Source organism: Mobula birostris, chromosome 17 (genome assembly GCF_030028105.1).
Source record: "Mobula birostris isolate sMobBir1 chromosome 17, sMobBir1.hap1, whole genome shotgun sequence".
Classification (NCBI taxonomy): domain Eukaryota; kingdom Metazoa; phylum Chordata; class Chondrichthyes; order Myliobatiformes; family Myliobatidae; genus Mobula; species Mobula birostris.
This window is the reverse complement of record NC_092386.1, coordinates 67972364-67997564: the sequence shown is the minus strand read 5'-3', so window position 1 is coordinate 67997564 and position 25201 is coordinate 67972364. Positions and strand designations below refer to the sequence as shown.

General features: G+C 42.0%; 1 protein-coding gene across 1 annotated transcript; it reads left to right on the top strand.

The window, feature by feature from the left end:
• The first annotated feature begins 9272 nt into the window (after positions 1-9272).
• ppp1r3b (protein phosphatase 1, regulatory subunit 3B) lies at positions 9273-24423 on the top strand. The gene is made up of 2 exons (XM_072281873.1): positions 9273-9396; positions 19516-24423. Exons 1-2 carry the CDS (start codon positions 9383-9385, stop codon positions 20411-20413), a joined length of 912 nt encoding a protein of 303 aa, XP_072137974.1. The 5' UTR covers positions 9273-9382; the 3' UTR covers positions 20414-24423.
• The last annotated feature ends 778 nt before the right edge of the window (positions 24424-25201 follow it).

Genomic DNA, 25201 nt, shown 5'->3' with positions numbered 1-25201 from the left:
GGAATCGGTCCGCACACACTGATCCTCACGATAAACCCACGCCGTGCAGGCGGGAAGGAAAGTCCTACACCGACGGAGTTTTCCCTCTCGATCTTCGCAAGCGAAGAACCAGCCATCATATCTCCATAGAGTTGAGCAGCGAAGGATTAATTTTAGCTCTCGAGGGGCTGTGCCTGAATAGGACGGAGCTGTGACAATTTGGGATGGTGTGAATTTGGAACCTTAAGCAGCCTTAAATCAGCTAGTGGGCAGGCGGTAGGCAAACGCTGACAGCTTGTCGGATTTCAGCAAAGTGGGTTTGTGAGAGGGATTTGGGAGGAGAAGTTAAAGAGTTTGGTTGGATGGGAATATAATCAGAGCGAGGAAGGAATGGCCTTTGCTTGGCCCCAGAGTTTCACAACTCCAGCAAACAGCAAATTCCCACAAGCAGTAAGTTCAAATGAACGTATAATTTGTTAGAGTTCTATTGTTTGAATACTTGCCAGGGGCCCACTGCTCGAGTTTAAAACAGGTGTGGAGTAGGTGGGGCTCCAGTTCAACATTCCATGTGAAAACTGCAGACTCCAACACTCCCTCGACCATCTGGGAATACCAATAAACCTCTATTGTCTGGAAGGGAATGTGAACCAACAACCCTCCGATTCTGAAGCAAGTGTGCTGCCCACTACAATACAGCTGCCACCCCAAGCATTCTTGGTTTCACAAAGGAAAAGAGGAGGCATTCTGCAAACTCTCAAACTCACTGCTGGCTTTCTTTATTTTAACCTCTTTCTTCATTCAGATTCAGTGAATATATAGTCAGCATCCTGTGCAATTTGAAATATAAAGCTTTTTCCATAAGCCTAACCAAGGACACTAAATCTGGCATTTAGTTAGAGAAACATGTCTTTTTGATTTACAATATCTAGATGCCACTAGCATTTATTACAGATCACAATTGCCCTTGAACTAATTTCACGAAGTACTTCAGTTGAGTTGGCAAGCCTGTGATCTTATCAGTAAAGGACAGATTAAATTATATTGTATTCAATTTTATATTGAGATGTAGTGATTGGCATAAATGTGTTGAAAGGATGGTGTATAAGAAAATGTCGGGGAAGGATGTATACAGGTACATTGATAGAATCTGATAAAGAGAGGCACAGAGAGATTCCTCCAGAGTTGATTTGCAGAAATGCTGGACTGGATAGTTTGTTACTGCACCTAAAATGAAAAAGGTTAATTTAGGAGTTTATTCTTGGAAGAATTAATTTGACCTCATATTGTTTGTCAGTTGCTCATTCCTTTGGCCCATGTTCTGATCTAATGGGTCAGACAAATGCACTGCATAAACTGAAAAAAATACTCCTTGCAGTCACTGTTCTCTGGACTGTACATGCAGCTCAGTGGCTGGAATGGTGAAAAAAAAGTGTGCTTAGTCTTGGTCAATTCTACCTGTTTTACACTGAGTGTGTCAACAACACAAATGGGTTTGATAAGCTCTGAGAAAGGCAATCTACTGAGTGCCCACTGTATTGAAAACCTTTGTCATGACAGAGCCTATGTTCCCGTGCTGTGTTTAATATCATTGTGAAAGTGACCTTTCATTCTGCTGCACACTGCTGACCAGTAGTACGTGTGCACAATGTACCAAAGCATTGCAATTGATGTCAAAAGAAAGCAAATGTAAAGTTTATAGTATAATATCTGTTCGACAGCACGTCTTATTAGTTTACCTCTCCCACATGAATTCCCCTTCAGCCTAGGATTTGGACCAGCATAAACACAACTGCTCCTGATTGTATCACTGTAGGGAATGTGGAAAGCGAAAAGAAAACAACCAACAAGCTAACATATTGAACAGTATGGCCTTGAAAGCTAGTCATTGGTTCATTTAACCGAGGAAGCTGGGCAATTCCCTTGAACTAGAGACCTGAATGATGAGGAAAGGCTGGCAAACATTTGTACTTTTCAACCTGGATAAGAGACATCACAAGAATGGTATTATACATCTGAAGTGGAAGATTTAAGATTTTGGAGAAACTTAAGTAAGAACATAAAGCTGTTGTGTCAATAAAAGCAGAGGAAGTTACAAACTTTCAGAGCATACCTCAAGGGATTTTTTTCCGTGCAAAGAATGATTACGCTCAGATAGAGCTGTTGCTTGAAACTCCCTTTGAAGCAATTGGATGTTGCAAAGGAGAGTTGTTAGGCTACTTTGGATGGATAAGTTAGGTTAGGCCAAGCAGTCAACCTCATCCAGAATGATACCGTGACACAAGCCTAGTCTTGTCACTTTCTTAACTTACTTGTGTTTCTGAGTATCTTCTCCCTCCACATCCTCACCCCATTCACATATCCAACTTTTACTTATGGTTGTGACTGGTGCTTGTTATTCAATCTGCCACTGAAAAGAAAGATTAAGGAGAGGGTAGAATGGGATTGCTCTGACATACTGCCCTTAGTACTTGACTTTCAACATTACGCTCCAGTTAAATCATGCTTTCTTGTCTAATACATACTAGCCTTTAGCAGACCTACTGGGATGAGGCTCCAGTTAAATCATACCTTCTTGTCTAATCCATATTAGCCTTTAGGAGACCTACTGGGATGAAGTTTCAAAATCTGCACTGAAAATTACTTCTTTGTTTTTATTCATGAGCTGATTTTAGAGTTGTATACTTTGATAATAAATTAGCCTTTGATCGGCTTTGATTACCTAAGACTTCCCAGATTATTTTTTGCTTTATTGGTCTTGGGTTTTTAATTGTTTTTGCGTTTCCCTGCTAATTAGAAAAATAGAGGGCTGTGGATAAGCCTAGGTAGTTCTAAGGTAAGGACATGTATGCACAGCTTTGTGGGCCGAAGGGCCTGTATTGTGCTGTAGGTTTTCTATGTTTCTATGATTACATGGCTGTTTGATGAGTATGTTGTGCAGTAGGTATGTACTGTATAGCAGAATAGACGTTTCATCACAATACTCCAGCTATCATGGGTGTGCTGGGTGAGCTGGCCTTTTCTTGCATGAACCTGATCTTTTTCTGATCTCTGGCCTTCAAGAAAGCATGTGGAATGAAAGTTAATTTTGGATGCATTGAAAAAGCTAGTAATAACTGATCAGTAGATTATTCATACACAGAGTGATACTCCCATTCAACTGGAAGTTTGGTTTCGCACAAGGAGGTTAATGCTTTGGTAAAAATTCTTTGTGATGCAGAGAAACTGTACAGCTCTTGCACCAGTTTCATTTAAGTACAACATATTGTGATACAATTTGGTTGATAGTAAATGCAGTGAGTATTTTTGGTAACTTCTTTCAAACACGTTACTATTTTTGTGATCTAGTAGATTTTGTAGTAGAAGATTGCTCTGCAATGCCATTAGGCTAGGAGTGTAAAGTGCCTTACATATGTTTAGAGCGAAGAGAATTCTTGATTTAGCTCTGCATGTTCAAAGTAATTCGGAATATTTCTGCTCCCACAATAGAACTGACCTTGGCAAGAGACAGGACAATGAAGTTGCAGGATTATGTTGTTCGCCTATTGTACTAAAGGCTTCATGTTATATTAATTATAACTATAACTCGAGGGGTTAATATTACTCTGCTTTGATTTTATTTTTATTGAAACAATTGTAATCTTCAGCATACAGTGGCATGCAAAAGTTTGGGCACCCCTGGTCAAAATTTCTGTTACTGTGAATAGCTAAGCGAGTAAAAGATCACCTGATTTCCAAAAGGCATAAAGTTAAAGATGACACATTTCTTTAATATTTTAAGCAAGAAAACTTTTTTTTATTCCCATCTTTTACAGTTTCAAAATAACAAAAAGGGAAAAGGGCCCGAAGCAAAAGTTTGGGCACCCTGCATGGTCAGTACTTAGTAACACCCCCTTTGGCAAGTATCTCAGCTTGTAAATGCTTTCTGTAGCCAGCTAAGAGTCTTTCAATTCTTGTTTGGGGGATTTTCCCCCATTCTTCCTTGCAAAAGGCTTCTAGGTTCTGTGAGATTCTTGGGTCGTCTTGCACGCACTGCTCTTTTGAGGTCTATCCACAGATTCTCGATGATGTTTCGGTGAGGGGACTGCGAGGGCCATGGCAAAACCTTCAGCTTGCACCTCTTGAGGTAGTCCATTGTGGATTTTGAGGTGTGTTTAGGATCATTATCCTGTTGTAGAAGCCATCCTCTTTTCATCTTCGGCTTTTTTACAGACAGTGTGATGTTTGCTTCCAGAATTTGCTGGTATTTAATTGAATTCATTCTTCCCTCTACCAGTGAAATGTTCCCCATGCCACTGGCTGCAACACAAGTCCAAAGCATGATCGATCCACCCCCATGCTTAACAGTTGGAGAGGTGTTCTTTTCATGAAATTCTGCACCCTTTTTTTTCCAAACATATCTTTGCTCATTGTGGCCAAAATGTTCTATTTTAACTTCATCAGTCCACAGGACTTGTTTCCAAAATGCATCAGGCTTGCTTAGATGTTCTTTTGCGAACTTCTGATGCTGAATTTTGTGGTGAGGACACAGGAAAGGTTTTCTTCTGATGACTCTTCCATGAAGATCATATCTGTGCAGGTGTCACTGCACAGTAGAACAGTGCACCACCACTCCAGAGTCTGCTAAATCTTCCTGAAGGTCTTTTGCGGTCAAACAGGGGTTTTGATTTGCCTTTCCAGCAATCCTACGAGCAGTTCTCTCGGAAAGTTTTCTTGGTTTTCCAAATCTCAACTTGATCTCCACCGTTCCTGTTAACTGCCATTTCTTAATTACATTACGAACTGAGGAAATGGCTACCTGAAAATGCTTTGTTATCTTCTTATAGCCTTCTCCTGCTTTGTGGACATCATTTATTTTAATTTTCAGAGCGTTAGGCAGCTGCTTAGAGGAGCCCATGGCTGCTGATTGTTGGGACAAGGTTTGAGGAGTCAGGGTATTTATAAAGCTTTGAAATTTGCATCACCTGGCCTTTCCTAATGATGACTGTGAACAAGCCATAGCCCTAACAAGCTAATTAAGGTCTGAGACCTTGGTAAAAGTTATCTGAGAGCTCAAATCTCTTGGGGTGCCCAAACTTTTGCATGGTGCTCCTTTCCTTTTTTTCACTCTAAATTTGTACAAAACAAAAATAATTAAAAATAATAATTGCTTAAAATGTTGAAAAGAACGTTTCATCTTTAACTTTATGACTTTTGGAGATCAGTTCATCTTCTACTCACTATTCACAGTAACAGAAATTTTGACCAGGGGTGCCCAAACTTTTGCATGCCACTGTATACCTGTTCCAACGGAGATACAGAAGTCAAGCTAAATCAGTGACTACTGATCTGTTCAACTAAGAATAAATGCTAAGAAATAATCTATTTAGTTATTTCAGTTAACTTAATTAAAGACATATCATTGGGTCTCGGCCTGAAACGTCGACTGCACCTCTTCCTACAGATGCTGCCTGGCCTGCTGCGTTCACCAGCAACTTTGATGTGTGTTACATATCATTGAGAGCGACTTTCATTAGTTGGTGGCATGTAAAAAAAGTAATTATTTTTGTAAAAGAAAATCCAAGAATACATCATCCTTTCAAAAGTTTGTTTAAAATTATAATATCGAATTGTCTGAATTATCATTTTAATGGTGTGCTAAATTGTTATGAGTGACGAACAAGAGAAAATCAGCAGATACTGGAAATGAAAGTTCTATGGAAAAGAGTACAGTCGACGTTTTGGGCCGAGACACTTCTTCGGGACTGGAAAAAAAGAGATGAGAAGCCAGAGTAAGAAGATAGGGGAGGAGAGGAGGAGGTACAGGTGAAACGAAGGGAGGGAGAGGAATGAAGTAACGAGCTGGGAGTCATTTGTTGAAAGAGATAAAGGGCTGGAGAAGAGGGAATCTGACAGCAGAGGACAGACGGCCAGGGAAGAAGGGGAAGGGGGAGGAGCATCAGATGGAGGCAGTGGGCAGGTAAGGAGATAAGGTAGGAGAGGGAAATAGAAATGGTGAAGGAGAAGAGGCGGCATTTACTGGAAGTCCGAGAAATCGGTGTTCATGTCATCAGGTTAGAGGCGACCCAGAAGGAATATAAGGTGTTGCTCCTCCACCTTGAGTGCGGTCCCGTCGTGGCAGCAGAGGAGGCTGTGAATTGACATGTCGGAATGAGAATGGGAATGGGAGTTGAAATGGTTGGTTACCGGGAGAAACCGCTTTGTCTGGCGGTCGGAACGGTCTCCCAGTCTACATCGGGTCTCATCAATACCCAGGAGGCCACACCGGGAGCACCGAACACAATAGATGACCCCAACAGACCCACAAGTGAAATGTCGCCTCCCCGCTAGGACTGCTTGGGGCCCTGAATGGTGGTGAGGGAGGAGGTGTAACGGCGGTTCCACTTGCAAGGATAAGTGCCAGGAGGGAGACCAGTGGGGATGGACGAATGGACAAGGGATCGATCTCTGCTGAAAGTCGGGGTGGATGGGGAGGAGGGCAACGTGCTTGGTGGTGGGATCCCGTTGGAGATGCGGAAGTTATGGAGAATTATATGCTGGACGCGGAGGCTGGCAGGGTGTTAGGTGAGGACTAGAGGAACCCTATCCCTGGTGTGGCGGCGGGTGGATGGGATGAGGGCAGAGGTGTGTGAAATGGAAGAGATGCAGGTGAGGGCAGCGTTGATGGTGGAGGAAGAAAAGGCCCTTTCTTTGAAGAAGGAGGACTCATTAGTTTTGGAATGAGTGGATTTGCAAAGGCTGAAGATCGTGAGCTAATTATTAAATGAATGAAGTTGTTAACTGTTTTTGAATGGTATCTTATCTTTAGGAACATAGTAACTGAGGTCCCAAAGTGCTTCATAACCAATTAAAAGCATCTGAAATGTAACCACTGTGCTTATGTGGGCAATACTGCCAGTAACTCACACAGTCTGCTCTGAGATTTTGGTGTAACAAAACCTGATTGAATGACAAAAAAACGCCAAAGGGTTGAGGAATCTATTATGGTCTGATGGTCCTAAAAGACCCGAATGCAAATAAAAAATATTTTCTGAAAAACGAGACAGTAGGTTCTGGACAGTTTGAATAATTAACATCTCAGATACAATATTTCAATATCTTCTTCCCAACAGACAAAATTCATTCACATTCGAAAATAAGAGCCAATCTCTGAATGAGAACAAAAAAAGAGAATATTTACGGGAGAGCGGAAGCGGTCACGCTTCACCGTGTGTAGTTCCAGACAATTTCGTATAGCCATTTCACTGTAATGACAGCCTCAAGCATTTGTGCTGATTCACAAGCTGTAGGACCTGGAGACTGGATCGCTTCTCTGAACGGTTAGAAACGTTGTCCTTTGAAAGAGCCGATACACCTCGGCCCTCACGTTGAATGGAAGTGACTCCCTTATTTACTGTTTCTTTGTACTATGATTCCTCAACTGGAACACGAGGGAATCTGCAGATGCTGGAAGTTCAAGCAACACACACAAAATGCTGGTGAACGCAGCAGGCCAGGCAGCATCTATAGGAAGAGGTACAGTCGACGTTTCGGGCCGAGACCCTTCGTTAGGACTAACTGAAAGAAGAGCTAGTAAGAGATTTGAAAGTGGGAGGGGGAGGGGGAGATCCAAAATAATAGGAGAAGGCAGGAAGGGGAGGGTTGGAGCCAAGAGCTGGAAAGTTGATTGGCAAAAGGGATACAGGGATGGAGAAGGGAGAGGATCATGGGACGCGAGGCCTAAGGAGAAAGAAAGTTGGAGGGGAGCCTAGAGGAGGATGGAGAGCAGGCAAGGAGTGATTGTGAGAGGGACACAGAGAGAAAAAAGGGGGGGGGATAATAAATAAGGGATGGGGTAAGAAGGGGAGGTGGGGTATTAATGGAAATTAGAGAAGTCAATGGTCATGCCATCAGGTTGGAGGCTACCCAGACGGAATATAAGGTGTTGTTCCTTCAACCTGAGTGTGGCTTCATCTTGATCGTAGAGGAGGCCATGGATAGACATATCAGAATGAGAATGGGACGTGGAATTAAAATGTGTGGCCACTGGGAGATCCTGCTTCCTCTGGCGGACAGCGCGTAGGTATTCTCCCTTGTACATTCGTTCCCCCCTCATCCCCCCATCCTTCCCCACTGATCTCCCTCCCGGCACTTATCCTTGTAAGCCGAACAAGTGCTACACCTGCCCTTACACTTCCTCCCTTACCACCATTCAGGGTCCCAAACAGTCCTTCCAGGTGAGGCGACACTTCACCTGTGAGTCGGCTGGTGTGATATACTGCGTCCGGTGCTCCCGATATGGCCTTCTATATATTGGCGAGACCCGACACAGACAGGCAGACCGTTTCGCTGAATGTCTACACTCCATCTGCCAAAGAAAGCAGGATCTCCCAGTGGCCATACATTTTAATTCCAATTCCCAATCTCATTCTGATATGTCAATCCACGGCCTCCTCTACAGTCAAGATGAAGCCACACTCAGGTTGGAGGAACAACACCTTACATTCCATCTGGGTAGCCTCCAACTTGATGGCATGAACATTGACTTCTCTAACTTCTGTTAATGCCCTTCCTCACCTTCTTACCCCACTCCTTTTTTATTTATTATGTCCCCCCTTCTCTCTCTTTTTTCTCTCTCTGTTCCTGTCATAATCACTCCTTGCCTGCTCTCCATCTTCCTCTGGGCTCCCCTCCCCCTTTCTTTCTCCCTAGGCCTCCTGTCCCATGATCCTCTCATATCCCTTTTGCCAATCACCTGTCCAGCTCTTGGCTCCATCCCTCCCCCTCCTGTCTTCTCCTATCATTTTGGATCTCCCCCTCCCACTCCCACTCCCACTCCCACTTCCAAATCTATTACTAGCTCTTCGTCCTGACGAAGGGTCTCAGCCCGAAACGTCGACTGTACCTCTTCCTATAGATGCTGCCTGGCCTGCTGCGTTCACCAGCATTTTGTGTGTGTTGCTTGAGTGGTAAAGAGGTTACTTGATCATGATCGTGCGATCTTGCTGTGCAGAATTTAACTTCTGTTTTTTTCTCTACGTTGCAATCGTACTTACCTTTGAAATAAAAACATATTTTATGATGTACTATAAATTCAAGTCTTTTCGTTTTGTTGGAATGCGCTGGATTTACTGAACCCGGCCGGTCATCTGCACCGACACACAGGCTCTACGCCGTTAAGTATAAATTGGGTGTTTGTCAAACAGCGGCCAGGATTCCTATTGGCGGAGTTTGTGGAAGCCCGCACGGTAATTGGCCGATGACGCTTTAGGTGAGGCGGAGTTGGTTTGCGGTAGCGATCTAGAGGAAGAGATCGAGGAGCCGGAGGAGCCGGAGGAGCCGGGTGGGAGGGAATTTGGGCATTGGTGGCTTGAGCAGCTAGCCGTCTTCAGAGGCACGCTGGAGCTGCCGCCGTTACCCCGGCCCTATGAATTACAGCAGGTAAGTGCAAGAGGAGTTAGCCGGCGAGCAGAGTGAAAACTTCAGGGTAAATAACTCGCGGAAGTTCCTGCTAACAAATTGGATGGTCAATAATAGATCATTGGTGAAACTTAGAACCGGATGCATTTTGCAGAGGTGGTGGTAACTTCCAACATTATTTTGTTATACTTTACAAGATAGGTCATGTGAAACTAATTGCTTGTTGTTTTCTCCTGATTTTACGGAACTCCAGCCCCCGGCCATGAGAAAGGTACGTGTGCTGATCTTTGAGGCTGTTGGACTGGAGTTGAAGAAAGGGGAAGGGGAAGGGGAGGGGGGTGGGTGGCTTTCAAAGTAGGAGAAGATTGTAGCCGCTGGGCGCTTTAAGTAAGTTTTTCACCGCAAGAGTTCGGGGGACTGAAACGACAGAAATGCAAAAGCTTTACCATTTAGAACCTCTGGCGTATTTTAAAATACAGGATCGGATCTCAGCTTCATTATCTAGTTGGGGTTAAACGACAATCGATGGCCGACTTTGCCAATTCTTTTATAACTTCAACGTATATGTCGATTTCTGTGTCTTAATTCTCAAAGTTGAAAGTAAATTTATTATCGAGGTACATATAGGTCACCATATACAACCCTGAGATTCCTTTTCTTGAGGGCATACTCAATAAATCCATTATAGAATAATAACCATTATACAATCAATAGAAGACCGCTCCAACTTGCGCGTTCAACCAGTGCACAAACGACAACAAATTGTGCAAATGCAAAAATGAAGAAATAATATTAAATAGGCAATAAATATTGAGAACCTGGAATGAAAAGTCCTTTAAAGTGGGTCTATAGGTTGTGGGAGCATTTCAGTAAAGGAGTGAGTGAAATTATCTCCTTTGGTTCAAGAACCTGATGGTTGAGGGGCTCTAATCGTTCCTGCTCCTGGTGGTGTGAGTCCTGAGACTCCTGTCTGAAGGCAGCAGCAAGAACACATCCTGGGTGGTGGATGCTGTTTTCCTGCGAAAGCGCTCTGTGTAGAGATATGCCCAATAGTGGGGAAGGCTTTACCTATGATGGACTGGGCCGTATCCACACAAAATGCTGGAGGAACTGGGGGTGGGGGGGGCAGGGAAACAGGCAGCATCTATGGAAAGGGATGAACAGTCGATGATTTCTCGATCTTCCAGTAATTGACCCCGCCGCTTCACCATTCCTCATTCCTGTTCTCCCCCCCCCTCACCTTTTCCCTTGCCTGTCCATCAACCCCTCTGGTGCTCTCCCTCCCATTTTTTTCCATGGCCTTCTATCCTCTCCGATCTCTTCTTTAGTCATTTATCTCTTTGGCTAGTCAACTTCCTAGCTCCTTACTTCACCCCCCCCCGCCCTCCCGGTTTCACCTACCGCCTCCTACCTTGTATTTCTTCCTCCCCTCCCCCACATTCTTACGCCAACTTCCCAACTTTTTTTCTAGTCCTGAGAAGGGTCTCGGCCCAAAAAGTCCACTTTCCATGGCTGCTGCCTGACCTGCTGAGTTCCTCCAGCATCCGCAGATGTTCTCGTGTTTGTGGGCTGTATCCACTACTCTTGTAGGATTTCCGTTCAAGGACATCGATATTTCCAGAACCAGGAATTCAGATTCACAGTTGCCTAAACATATTGAAGAAAGAAAAATTGGGTCTTTCACATCTTTGTTCTGGAATGCTCGACAAATTTGACAATATTGCTGACGTGTCATTTGCCGTCCCAATCTTTGCAATTCATTTGTACACTGGAAGACAAATAAACTCTCCTAGGGCTTCCAGCCGGGTACGTGATGAACATGGCAGAGTTTGTGATTGAAACGTCGGTCAACAGTCGATATCTGTACCCGTGAGAAGAGTTTATTTGTCATATACGCCGGAAAAGCACAAGATACTTTTTTTTAAATATGCTGGAGGAATTAAGAAAAGTCTGATAAGAGAGCGAATAATCTACTTCACTAAATAGGGTTGAGGATATTTAGTGCCCACCACACCGGATGCTTTTCTTTGATGGATGGACAAGGAATCTTCAGTGCCAACGTCACATCTAAACGGCCTTGCACTGAAGTGTTAGGATGGATGATACTCTCCGATCTCCAGAGGAGGAGTTGAGTTGATGGCTTTTAGATCCATGGAAAGTCTGACAATTGACTCACAGCTGGCACCTTACGACTTCTCTCCTGCGATTGGCAAGATTGTTCTACTTTTATCAATCCCAACTGATCAGAAGTGTGCAGCGGTCTAATTAATCAGGAATGAGTCCATGGTTTGCTGTAAAAGCTATTGAGCTGCCCCATTTTATTTTTGATAATATTTCTCTTGGAAATCTGAATTCTCATTGTTCACTTCCAAGCTGCTGGGGTCATGAGGGGGCGGGGGTGTTGCTCTAGAGCCGGCTGAATAAACAAATATTTCTCTTAAACTGAGGAATACGGGTTTCCATGCTAAAATATGTCAGGTTAATGCTCATTGAAGGACTGCAGTAATTTGAAACACAGGCTTAACTGCATCTAGGAGGGCATATTGAGCTTTACTGGCAAAATCCGGGAATATATATTTTAGATTTTATTTATTGATTCGACATGGTGTCTGGTTGTAGCTCCCAGAATGCTTCAGTCGCTCCTTTATGATTTGAATTAACATAACCACCATAAAAAAATTTAAAGTGTGATTCATCCAGAAAATTGGGGTGTAGCCATTTTTACCACCCATGTCCACCTCTGTCCAATGACTGGATAAACCTGCACTGTAAATTAACCTTTTACTTTAAATTAGATCATCAAAGCTAAGTAAAATCCACAGCAATACCCACAAAATGCTGGAAAAACTCAGCAGGCCCGGCAGCATCAATGGAAATGAATAAACAGTCGATGTTTCAGGCTGAAACCCTGCCTCAGGACTGGGAAGGATGGGGAAGACACCAGAACAGAAAGGTTGGGGGGGGGGGGGGTTGGAGAGGTAAAGGAGGCTAGCTGGAAGGTGGTAGATGAAGTTAGGGGGGTGAAAAGGTCAAAGGCTAGAGAAGAAGGAAGTTGTTCTGTTTAATTCCTCTTCATAGATTCTGCCTGGCCTGTTGAGTTCCTCCAGCGTTTTGTGTTGCTGCTGTGGGTTTCTAGCATCTGCAGACTTTCTTATGTTTATAAAGTAAAACACAAACTTCTAAACATTTAAAATTGGCAGTAATGCCCACGCCATGATATCAGCATTAGTTGATGGTAGATTTGACTGGTATTTTGACAGGTGAATTTATTGCTCTACATTTGCTTTTAATTTTTGTGTGAATGCTGTCAAACATGATTGGCTTTTGTGGTACCTGATTCAATGGGGCATTTTGAGAAAACTAGAAATGATGACTATGGAAAATAATTTATGTTGTGCCTTTTAGCATTGTCCCAAAGTGTCAAGAGAGAACTTAACCTGATGCTGAATTGACAAAGTGTTCATTAGGGAAGCTAACCTCTCCTTCTTGTAAGATGGTGACACATTTGGACATAGCGGCCTCTTGGGAGCCAAACAAAGGTCCTTTTTTAAAGTCTTTTTCTATGATCGCAGAACAATGCTGGGCATTAAGGGCTGCTCATTGACGGAGGTGCGGACCATGTTCCTGCCTGCTACAGGAGCTGGTGCACGAACGCGGCTTGCAGTATAACTGCGAGTGATTGTCTTGGATGTTTCCCTTACCATTGCAAGGCTCTGTTGGATATTAGTAATGTAAAATAATGCAAGTCCATTTCCCTTGTTTACTGCCAAGACAGATGGCAGGGAAGCCTCATTGCCTTGGTTTCAGTGAGAACTAAGCCTCAAGCCGTGGGCTTGCCTGTAGCAGCAATCCAGGAGAGGAGATGACAGCGGTGGTGTGGTGCGGCATCCATACTGGGCTGGTGGGGGCGGGATGGTGGGATGTGGTCCCTCCTGATGGTGCTACTCTCCAGTGTTTGACCAGAGGGTTGACAAACTGAATCACGTGGCTATGTTCTTCTGTGAACCGCTGAAAACTGCTTGTTCTTGTTTATAACACTAGCTACATCAATTTACAGGAGATGTCACTCAAGAGTCTTGGGCTGTATATATATTTTTGTGTGACTGCATTGTTTACTTGCTATGATATATGCGCCTTCTGCTGTGTATGACTCTGTTTTGCAGCTTGGCCCCAGAGGGACACTGCCTCATTCAGATGTATTCATGTATGGTTGAATGACAATGAAACTTAAAGTTAACAACATCTTCGTTAGAGAGGTAGGCTTTAAAAATCTTAAAGGAGGAACAGGTGAAGAAATTAAGGAAGATTGTTCTGTACCTTGGGGACCGCATATAACAACACAAAAAAATAGGAGCAGGAGTAGGCAACAAGGCCCTTGAATCTGCTCTGCCTTTCAACATGAACATGACTTATCCATGGGAGCCCAATTCCTCTTCTGCTTCACTTCCCCTGAACCCTCAGTTTTCCAATCTGTTAATTACCTCCGCTTTAATCTGCCCCCCACCCCCACCTTCTGGAGAAGAGATCCAGGGAGAATTGGTGGGGTGAGGGGAGTTGAGACTGGACGTAGAGACGGCATTTTAAGATAGTGTTGGGGAGGGATCACACCATTGGTGGGCTTAAACAGGAGTGGGAATTTAAAATTGATGTATTGGTAAATCAAGAGTCAATGAAGGCCAGTAAATCTAGGTGTGATGGGTGAAGTGACCATATAAGTCAGCGTAGGTGCAGCTGGCCTTTGGACGGATTAAAGTTTATGGATGGTGGAAGTGACTTACTGCACTCTAATGATAGGAGTATTCACGCAGTGTCACACCGATACTTAGCTGTGTGGATGGAGCTGTGATTCTACTGATCTGTTCCTGTACTTTTTCTCCAGTTGGTCTATGTAGAGACATTGCAGGAGGGCAATTGTTTATGGAATTGTACTGTATTGCTCTCGGTTCTCAGGTTAAAGATTACTTTTGCACTGTATGCTGATGTTTCCAAATTCTTCTTGTCACTGTAGTGGCTTATTGTTGTATTTGATTCTCAGTTTTGAAATCAGCCCTGGTTCATTGGTAACAGACCTCTCTCTATTAGAAGGCTCTAAATTTAAGTGCCAGCTCAGAAATTTGAGAATATAATCTGGGTGTACTTCGGGAACTAGATGGGTTTATTCTTGACTAGTTTTTTTTCCCTTCTCTTTAAAGCCAAGTTCAGGTTATCACATTGATACAGTGTATGCACACTCGCTTTCCCTGAGTCGTAAATCTAGATTATTAATTGATTTTCCCTTGACAAGTATTGGTTGAGACTGGAAATCTCCATAATAGATTTTTGTTGATAATGAAAGACCCTTTCATCAGTATGGTAACTAGTTCACTCAGCTGTCCATTTTTTTTTGATGTAACTTATCAAAGATTATAGTTTGTACGAAGTTTATTACTACAGTTAATGGGTTAATGAGTTGGTGTTGTTACCCTGCAAATTGCATCTGGTGTGCAGCAACAGGCACCTTTTGAACAAATATTTTCATAAAACCCCTGGTGCGTTGGGAGAGGGGGAGCAAGATGGACTGGAAAGAGGGAGGGAAGGGAAGCCTGGTGTATTTGCACTGTTTTGACCGATGGAGTTTCATGGTTGACCACAGTTGTAAATGGGCTTTTGTTTATGTGGGGCAAGTTGCCTTAAATTTTATTTCATCTGGGGGATGGTAAGTTTCATAATATGTATGAACTTCTGAAAGTTTCTGTTCCTTCTGTGTATCCACTGCAGGTGGATTAAATTTCATTGGTATTCTAAAATTAGATAAAGCCTCATTGTAAAAACAGCTGTATATTACTGTATACAACTAGAGTCTGTGAGCTACCCTGGCCTTGGTTTTGAAGGGCAGCTCCATCAGTTAGAAGTGCCCATCAAATTTGTAAACAGCAAAATAGTTCTTAAGTTAATTTGCTGACTATTAGTGAGTTTATCTCAGTTTAGTATGAACACATGCCATTTATTCTTTGCCGCAACTAGATAGTATTAGGTGTCATTCTGAAATCTTTCTATGGGGGTTGGGTGCTTTCTTTTCTATAACCTACTGGTTTCTAAAACCAAGGAGTTATATGCACACTAACACAAAATTAGGGGATGTAAGAATTTTTATGTTGAAGAAGATAATATATAAATATATGATGATTCATCTTTGCCTCTATTTGTTTAACCTGCTTCAGCATTTAATGTTTATTGCTGATCCTTAACCTAGAATCCATATTACCAGCATTATCATTGTATCTCATGTTCCTAACGTATCAAAAATCTACTCCTGTCAGCTTTGAATTGATGCTGCAACCTGCATCAGTTGGTCTTTGGGGTGTAATGTCCAAAGATTCAACAATGCACTAAGAACTTCTCCTTTTTCTGAATGGTAAGAAAACAATCATTTCTATTTCATCCCCACCACCCCTCCCACTCAGTCCATCAAACTTTGCTGTGTCTGCTAGATCATTTCTCATCTGAACTTCACAGACTGTAACCACCTTTCTTTCAAATATCTCCTCACAGAATCACCTCAGAGAATTTACATATCACTGTCTCCAAGGAAACTCGCCATTGGATATAGAGACAAAAGCTGCTCACAATACTCCTAATGCAATCTTGCTGAAGTGCTGTGTTGCAGCAAAGTCTCCAAGTTTTATATCGCATCTTCATCAGTAAACAAAAATGTCCCATGCTATGTATTTCCTTGCCATTCACGGACCTTTCTGTTAACATTCTGCACATACAAACATCTCAGACACACGAACGTTTTTAAAAGTTATTTTTCTCTTCTGCCCACCAAAATGGATCAGCTCTCATTTTCCTAAGTATTTAATCAGTTTGCATTCTTTTATTGATCCTTTGTATCTTCCCAGCAATCAAGGCACTTTACAAGAATTCTATGTTACCACCTCAGTTGTAGAAATACTTAGAGTGATGATAGAAGCTTAAAGATTTGAGGGTTGCCATAGAAAATGGAAGTAGTTTGAGGAGAGATTTGCAGAGCATGGAGCACAGAGCTGAAGGCCATTTATAAAGCAACTAAAATTATGAATTGTGTGTGTTGCTTGGATTTCCAGCATCTGCAGGTTTTCTCTTGTTTAAAATTATGAGCTGAAGAAGTTGGAGATGGGAAGCTAATTGTAAACCAGGATAAGGACATTCTTCAAATGAAGGCCTTGACGTAGGTTGGAGATGCTAGTAGTTAATCAACTCAGTTTATGGAGGCTGCTAATGAATGCATTGGTAAAGTTAAACTTGGAGATGATAAAATGAAGAGATTTAAGTAGCATACGTGCAGAGATGAACAATGAAGCAGGTGGTTTTGTGATGCTATTATGTGGTCAGACATGGTGACAAGTAATGCGCAGAGGCTGAGATTAGCCTGCCTGCTGGCTTTTGCATTTGCTCAAGTACTGGAGTGCACTTCAGTCTAAATTGTTAATTTCCAGCCAATGGGAAATAATGAACCATATTGCTGGTGTAAGTTCCTAACTCCCACTACTGCTTGGCCCTGCCCCTAAAATCAAGAACATTTTTGGTTTTGTTTTTGCTTTGCTGAGCTTGTTTGAAGTAGCAACTGAATCACAATTGATATCTTTTATTTTTGCACAAGTCACACCCATTGTGGGTGTGATGCTTGTCCTCCAAGGCATTTTTTAATCCCATTGTCCGTACTTGGGAACATGGCAAAGATTGGGATAGGAGGAGGAACATTTTAAGAGATTTGGACTTCAGTTTAGTTCTTTGAAACAGCACTCCTTCAGAACAGCACTTGAAAGTCACTGTAGGTGTTTGGGTTTGAGTCTGGAACAGGACTTGAATTGCTAACCTTCTGGCTGTAATGAGCAGTCACAGCTGGAGCAGTGGGGTAGTGAACAGTAGAACTGACTGTTCATTACTCTCACTCCCAGAATGTCAGGTCTAGTGTCCAAACTATCATCAGATTACTGCCAATGACTTGTTTGACTCAAATATCTTGGAATGAAAGTGCATTCTAGTTAGCAGTTAGTGGAGTGTAGTTCAACCACTGGAAATGTTTGGTTGGTCAGAGTTTGTGATCTTGTGTCGATGATGCAGTCATTTTTTAAAAATTTCCTCATCCCCCATTGATTTCTGCTGATAACGTCCAAACCCAGCAAACAGAAACCCTGGGTACGGAATGGAAGACTTAAGTAGGTCTATGTGCTTTGGTTTGCATGTCATCCAGCAACAAAATTGTGTTAGGTTTGAACTACATGTCATTTTGTGCCATGAAGTCACATGTCACAGAAAGAGACCATGCTGATTATCAAATGCTGATTTACCAACACGGTCCAGAGCCTTTCTTCCTTTCTTTATCAATCTTCTTATTAATTTTTTTAAAAGGTACATATATACAAACGAGGAGAATTATCTCAAATATCTACATCGATAACAATACATATAAAAGGTAAAATAAACATGATCAAGATCATACATAGTATTAATCTAATATATAATAAAAATTAAGATAATCAATTCTCTTATTACATAAAAAGAAAAAAAGATGATGCAACTTTTATAATATATATATATATATATCCCACTATTCTCTATAAACAAAAACAAAAAGAGGCAAAAAAGGGGACTGGGCAGCCCATACTGAGAGTGAAAGCAATGGTCCAGAGCCTTTTATGGCTTGACAATTCGAGTGCTCATCTTGATACTTAACATCATAAGAGTACCTGCCTCTCCAAAAAAATATGTATTCCAAATTCCAACCACCCTCTGGGTGGAAAAGTAAGTTCTTTGTCAGATTTAAATCTCCAGCTCTTTCCGTTGTACGCTGTCTGGTTTCAGCCACCTCTGCTATTGGGAATGTTTCCTTCTGTTTACTCTGTGTACGCCTGTCGTGATTTTGTATTTCTCTATCAAAGAAGTTCCCAACCATTTCTATGCGGTGGACCCCTACCATTAACCGCGGGGTCTGTGAACCCCAGGGTGGGAACCCCTGCTCTCTTGGGGGGGCCCCCACTTTAAGGAAAACAAACCCGTCCACCCAGTCTGCCCACAGCTGAGATCCTGCATACCAGCCAACATCCTGGTGGAACTTCTCTGCTCACTCCTCAGTGCAGTCAGTCACACAGAGTGGTGACCAGAACAGTGTGCAGTGTTCCGGGTGTGGCCCGGCTCTTTATTCGTGCTGTGCATTGTGAAATCTTGCCATGCTGTGGTTGTACCAGTATGCTATTAAATAGAACATAACTTTGCTGAGTGTTAAGTATGTTTGCTAGCTTGTTTAAGTAGTCACTGCTGGAGAAAATCTTTTCCATGCTTTCCATACCTGTTGGACTGTTGTGTACAGTTCCTTGTGACCTGCTCATCCTTAAAACACACCTCTATAAACTCTAGCTCAATGATCCCACCTCACTCTGCCTTTGCTGACTGCTTGACCCCAAATCATGTCCTCTTTGTTCTTCCACCTAACCTCTGTAATCCCTTTATACCTCTAGCTCTAATCTTCTGTCACGTCACCGTCACTCTCTGGGGTGCCACAGATCGTGATGTGCTGCTTCACAGTACTAGAGGTGTGGGTTCAGTACTAACTGTCTAGATGGACTTTGTGTGTTCCCCCTATAACCGCATGGGTTTCCACTGGACGATGCTGGGTGGGTGAGTGGGAATTTGGGGGGGTTTTGATCAGAAAGTGTAGAGAATTTTTTTTTTAAAAAAAAGGTACTAATGTAGGATTTGGGTAAATGGGTGGTCAGTGGGGACTCTGCTGGATAAAACTGCCAAAGTACTTCTGTGCTTTGTGTCTGTGCCTTTGGTAGCAGAGTAGGCTATATCTGCTGTCCGGAACTCCTCAGCCCTCTGTCTCATAACACCTCCCCGCGCCTTCAAAATCTGAATTCTTTCCTCAGTCTCTCAGCGTTCATTTTCTCAGTTAAACACGATGAGACTTGTCTTTCTTGCTACCGGTAGCATATCAATATGTTGAACAAAATGGAGGGAAAAACAACAGCAGTTACTGAGTGTTCCATCTGTGGAAAAAAATTACTGTGCTACTTAGCCTGGTAAATGGCTAGGGGAAAAAGTCATCCTCAGTTATGTCTTAGATGTAACAACTAACTCCCTTGCCCCAGTTTAATGCTGTTTCTTTCTTTCCTCCAGCTTGCTTGAGATCTTGACTCCTACCTCTACCATGCCAATTGACTTCACTATGCAGCTCTACCTTCCTTCTCAATTCAAGCAACTGAACTACACTCGAAAGAGAACACTGAAAGTAGCCCAACCACTTCGGCCATGCATCCAACTTCATCTTGGTGAAGATGCACCAGCCAGTAAGCACAGAACCAAGGAGCAGAAACGTGTTTCCTTTGCTGACAGCAAGGGCTTACCTTTGACTGCAGTTAAGTTCTTTGATTTGCACAGTTTAGATTTGTCTGTCAACGTTGACGAGCTGATCAGTAGTTTAGTAGATCTAAAGACAGCAGATGAAAACAGCCTGCTCTTGGACTTTGCACAACCCACTTCCAATTTCCTGGACTTCAAGAACCGTTTGGAAGCTGACTTTGTTTGCCTTGAAAATTGCCTGTTACAGGAGGGTAAGATTATGGGGACTATCAAAGTGAAAAACATTGCTTTTGAGAAGTCTTTGAAAGTTAGGATAACATTTGACACCTGGAAGACATTTCAGGACCATGATTGCTGCTATGTCCAAGATTCTTATGGTGGCTCTGATAGAGACACTTTCACGTTCACGGTGTGCTTGCCAGAATACATTGCGCCACATGAAAGAATAGAGTTTGCCATCCGTTATGAATGTGGAGGGAAGACCTTTTGGGATAATAACAAAGGGGAAAATTACAGGTTGATCCGATCGGAACTGAAGCACACTCCGGAGATGGGCAAAACGAATCAGTCACTGGATGCCTTGTTAACAGGTTCCAACCAAATGTCAGGTTATGGAATTGAGTTTGATCGCTTTGGTGGACTCAAATGCTCTTATGGTGTCTTCCCTGAATGGCCCAGCTACACTGGTTATGACAAGATTGGACCATATTACTGAGCAAATTACTTGGTTTTAAATTTGGCTTTCAATGTGCATATGCTGGGTTATAGTAAGGCCAGGTGCAGGTTATAACCATTAACGTGTTTTGCCAGCATGTCCGAACCTTGCTCATTTAATAAATCTGTTGTGTCAGTATGCAAACGTATGCTGCAAATCAGAATGAGTGCCTTCTGAAGATTACAGAATAGTGCTGCACCACCTCGAATTCCAAGCACCAAACTTCTGGATTCTGTGTGGCAAGTTTATAATTTATCTGTGATGCTGATCAATTCAAGGATTCCCTTCAATTACTTCTGAAATGTCCCAGTCTTCTTGACTCTTCCGAACAGCTTCAAAGTATTTGTGCGATTTTGAATACTTGGAATAAAATTGTGGTTATTGTAATGGAGCTGTCACATCTGAAGCTGTGCTGGTCACTACAAGCATGCCTAGATGTCTAAGCTACTGATCTTTCTCAGTTATTTGTTTTGCAAAGTAATAAAACTTGCCTTGTTTTAAACTGCTTACAGGTTTGGTTTTTGAGCAAAGATCCTGTTATAAGTCTAGTGGCTGCTTATTTTTGTAAATGCAATCCACTGTAGAGCTGTGTTCAATCTAGTCAATGGAAAACTGGTTTGATCAGTTTTAACTATCTGGAAGGAAAAGGTTGAACAGATTCATAACTGTGTAGAAATTTTGCAATGGCTGATCACATTAGATATTTCTTTCACGTTATTCACAGAAATAATTTGAACTTTTTTAAAAATCCTGCACATTATAGGGGAGGATTTTATAAAGAAATATTTTATTGATTGCTGTTTGTGTTTTGTTTTAATTAGTGGCTTATCCTGAAATTGAGAGTTGCCCTCCTGATCTGGAAGGGAGCTTGCAATATGTACTGAGCACCAGTGACTGCCTTTGTTGTGTATCATTCAGACTACTTGCTAAACCTGAGCCTATTTAACTCTCTGAATTATTATGAGCAAGCAAGAATATGCATCATTGTGATGACCTGAGGGGGCGGGTTAAAATGCAGCTCCTTTGCACCCGTAAAATTTCATGCCCAAGCAACTGTGTAGCAAACACGTGAGAAGAATGTTCTGAGACACAGGAAGATGAACATTGCAGCTTCTGAAGGGTGCTGTCCCTGACAACCACTTCCATCACTAGCCCCCAACAACAAGCATCGGTGTGGCGGCTGGGGAACTGCTGCCTTTGCCCAGTCATGTCACTGAGAAAGCTGTCCAAGAACTCCAGCTAGTGCATCTCAGGGAGCCTGCAGCAGGTCCTTGAGCTCGAATCCTCTGCGGTGAAGGATCTCATGGAAAGGCCTAGATAGTGAATATGGAGAGGACATTTTCATTAGTAGGAGAGTCTAACTTCTGAAGCCACAGCCTCAGAATAAAAGGGTGAGCCTTTAAAACTATGATGAGGAAGAATTTCTTTAGTCAGAGGGTGGGAAATCTATGGAATTTATTGTCACAGATGGCTGTGGAGGACAAGTCATTGGGTGTATTCAAGGTAGAGATTGATAGGTTCTTGATTATCAAGGGAGTTGATGGTTACGAGGAGAAGGCAAGAAAATAAGGTCTTAAAAGAATACACAAGGCCTTCCTTCATATTAAATGGCAGAGCAGATTTGATGGGCTTGGTGGCCTAATTCTGCTCCTATATTTTACGGTCTTATAGTATCAGCACCTTATTTATCTTTTGGCTTCATTGCACATTGACACAAACGATGAATTTCACTCTGTGCTTCGATGGACATGTGACCAATACAGCTAATTAAGCTAACCTTTGAACCTCCGCAGTTCAGCACTGTTCAATGACTCTACCGCCCATTTTGCATCCAAACAAGACCAGCCTTTTGACTTTTACCTTGCAGCATCAGCTCCTTGCCACCTAATCTCCTTCCACCCAACCACAGGCCTTCCCTCTAGGTCTTCATACTTCTCCCCTTTTCTGTGAACTATAACTATTTTCTCTTCCAGCCTTGATCTGAATCACTAACCATACCTCGCTCTGCAGATACCACTTGACCTCACAGAGGATTTCCAGCGTTTTGTTTTCAAAACATATCTGTCCCCAATTCCACAGCTTCTGAAGCTTGTAAAATGCAATATGATTTCAATCCAATTTAGTGCTGCGATTATCCGTGACAGTTCATGGCTTCTTACGGTGCATATTAACACAGTTTCGTCATCCTTTGCCTCCTAAAAGCTCAAAGCACTTAGGTAGATGTTGGAACGACAACAGGATAGTTTGAATTCTTTCTTTAGGTGTGACACTGCAGGCATTCAGCTAGTGCTTCAGAGAATATGTTACACAAGGCTTTCCTTATTTCCTAAAGATGCAAAATGCTTGCTTTGGCTGAGAATTTCAGAAATTATGACCTTGTTATCTTTTCCAGCAATGTCATAAAATCTTAGAGTTATAACATCGCAAAAGAGGCCAGAAGGTTCTTGCCAGGTTGAGTAGAGTAACAATTTCATTCTTCACTCCTTCCCACTGCTCTAATTGTTCTCAAATTCGCCATTGATTCCACTTCCTTCATCTCTTCAGATCTTGTTTTCACATTCCCACTTGCATCTTACCCCAAGGTGTTAAATCCATACTCCTAGTTGTGGATCCTTACGCTAACTTCTAACTTGTAAATCAGTCACATGGTTAAATTCCTTCTTGCCCATTTTCGCTCCGAGAATAACAACCCTAGCTTCTCCAGTTGAATCTAATAGCAGAAATTTCTCAACCCTAGAACCATTCTTTCCTATGCCTTCTCAGAGATTGTTATATCCTTCGGAAAGAATAATTGATGGCAATATTGAAGTTGTGGTCAGTCCTAGTGGTTGCACAAGTTTCACATCATGTATCTACCATTATATACTTCTATGGACCCCAGGATGCTATATGCACTTCCACTTAAACAGATTTATGTAAATATCCTCAATGCTACACTCTTCACCTGTAGATCTCACTTCTGACCCTCTGCCCCAATACAATTTTATTTTGAAAGTTGTTGTAGATCATTGTTGGATAATCTTGCCTCTGCAGAGTTGGTACTTGCAGTGAAATCTAACTGTAGCTATGGTGGGCAGAGAAGTTTTCAAACTCCATTTTGGCACATGGGTTTGGTCAATCTGTCACCCAGGAGAGACTTGTATTCATTATTTACCCTCCTCATAATTTAAAAAGAGATAATTTAAGAAGGCTCAGCTTTGAAGAAAAATCTAATATTAAAACTTCTGCAGATAAAAGAGACTGATACTTTTTGTTTAGTAAGTTACAGGAGACATGAGCCAAGTTGCAAAATGAATACAATCCAGTTAATTGTTGAGTTGGTCCAAGGGGGCAGAATGGCCTCTGATATCCATGGGAAATGTACTTTGTGGCTGTTGTACAATTTCTGATGACCACTGGCCTATGAACGATATTGTCTTTGTACTTTATACAATAAAAATTGTCTTCAAGTCAAATTCTTCACTTGTATCTTTTTCTGACTCAAAATTACCTTTTAAACCTGGTTTCCTAACTGGCTGAGCAAATTTCATTTTGAAGTTACTGCATTAAATGTACAGGGATTTGGGAGAAGAAAGATGGCAGGTAGATGAAGACTATAATCAAGACAAAGCTGATGCAAGTGTGGATATTTGCTTCCTGTGCCAGGGAGCTTTTAAACACAGCAGTTGCCACTTATAAGGGTCAAACAATTTAAGTTAAACTTAGGACTAAATTCAATAAATAGCACTCTTGGGTCACTGCACCTGTCTTATTGCTGAAGAAGTGCAGTATAAGACGTTGTGTTATTATTTAGCTTTTTCTTTTTAAAAAAAAAAACACAATGCTGGCTAAGTTGTTTAGTTCAGCTGAATTATTTAGTGCAGACCAGATGGAGACAATCATTTAGTATATCAATGACTGATCTATTAATAGGTTGGAAAGTTTATGTAATCAGGGAAGTCAGCTTCACAGCATTAATTGTGCGTGCGTGGGATCTGTCTCCAAGAAGCTTTGAGAATAATTGTGTTAAAAGTTATCTGAAAGAATATGATGTATCATCACCCATGTGGCAAAGGCACTGTAAATAAAGAGGGAAGTTCAGGATTAGGAATGGGGGAAGGAACATTAAGAAGCATAGAAGAACACCGGGTTAAGGAGTCCATTCCTCTGCCTTCAATTTCTGCGACAGACGACTGGTTCATCTGCATTTTTGTTATGTCTTTTTAGATTATAGAAATTGCACCTGTGTTTTGGAAATCCTTTGTTTTACAAATGGTTTGTAATTTAGAAATCTTTTATAAGATGGAGATCCCCTGAGTTTTAAATTGGTTTTAGGAATGCTGTTTGGTTTTAAAAGTGTATCACTAAAAATAAATGAACTGTCTTTTAAACTATGCTGTTAGCTGGGTGTATTTTGTACTTGTTGGGGATGGAGGGGGGTGGTTCCCACTGCCCCCACAGTGGTTATTGGCAGCTGAAGTCTCTGTGGAGGATAAACGGGAAGTGAATTAGTCTTTGAAGATTGGGTAGTTACAGTATAATCTCCATTTAGTGAGGGCATCCGTAGTGCTCTGTATCAGATAGGGCTTATGATCTTCATTTGAGTTTAGAATTTCGGTCAGCAAACCCAATACTACTACACTCGAACCCAGCCTATGACTCCAGTAATAAAACACATTTGATCTAGCATGTTATGTAAAACGTTTGATTGTTAGCATAATATTGCAAACTATTTACTTCCTGTTCGCTGATTAATCATATATCAGTTTAGCTTGACACATAGACATTGGATTGGATTTAAGATTTTCA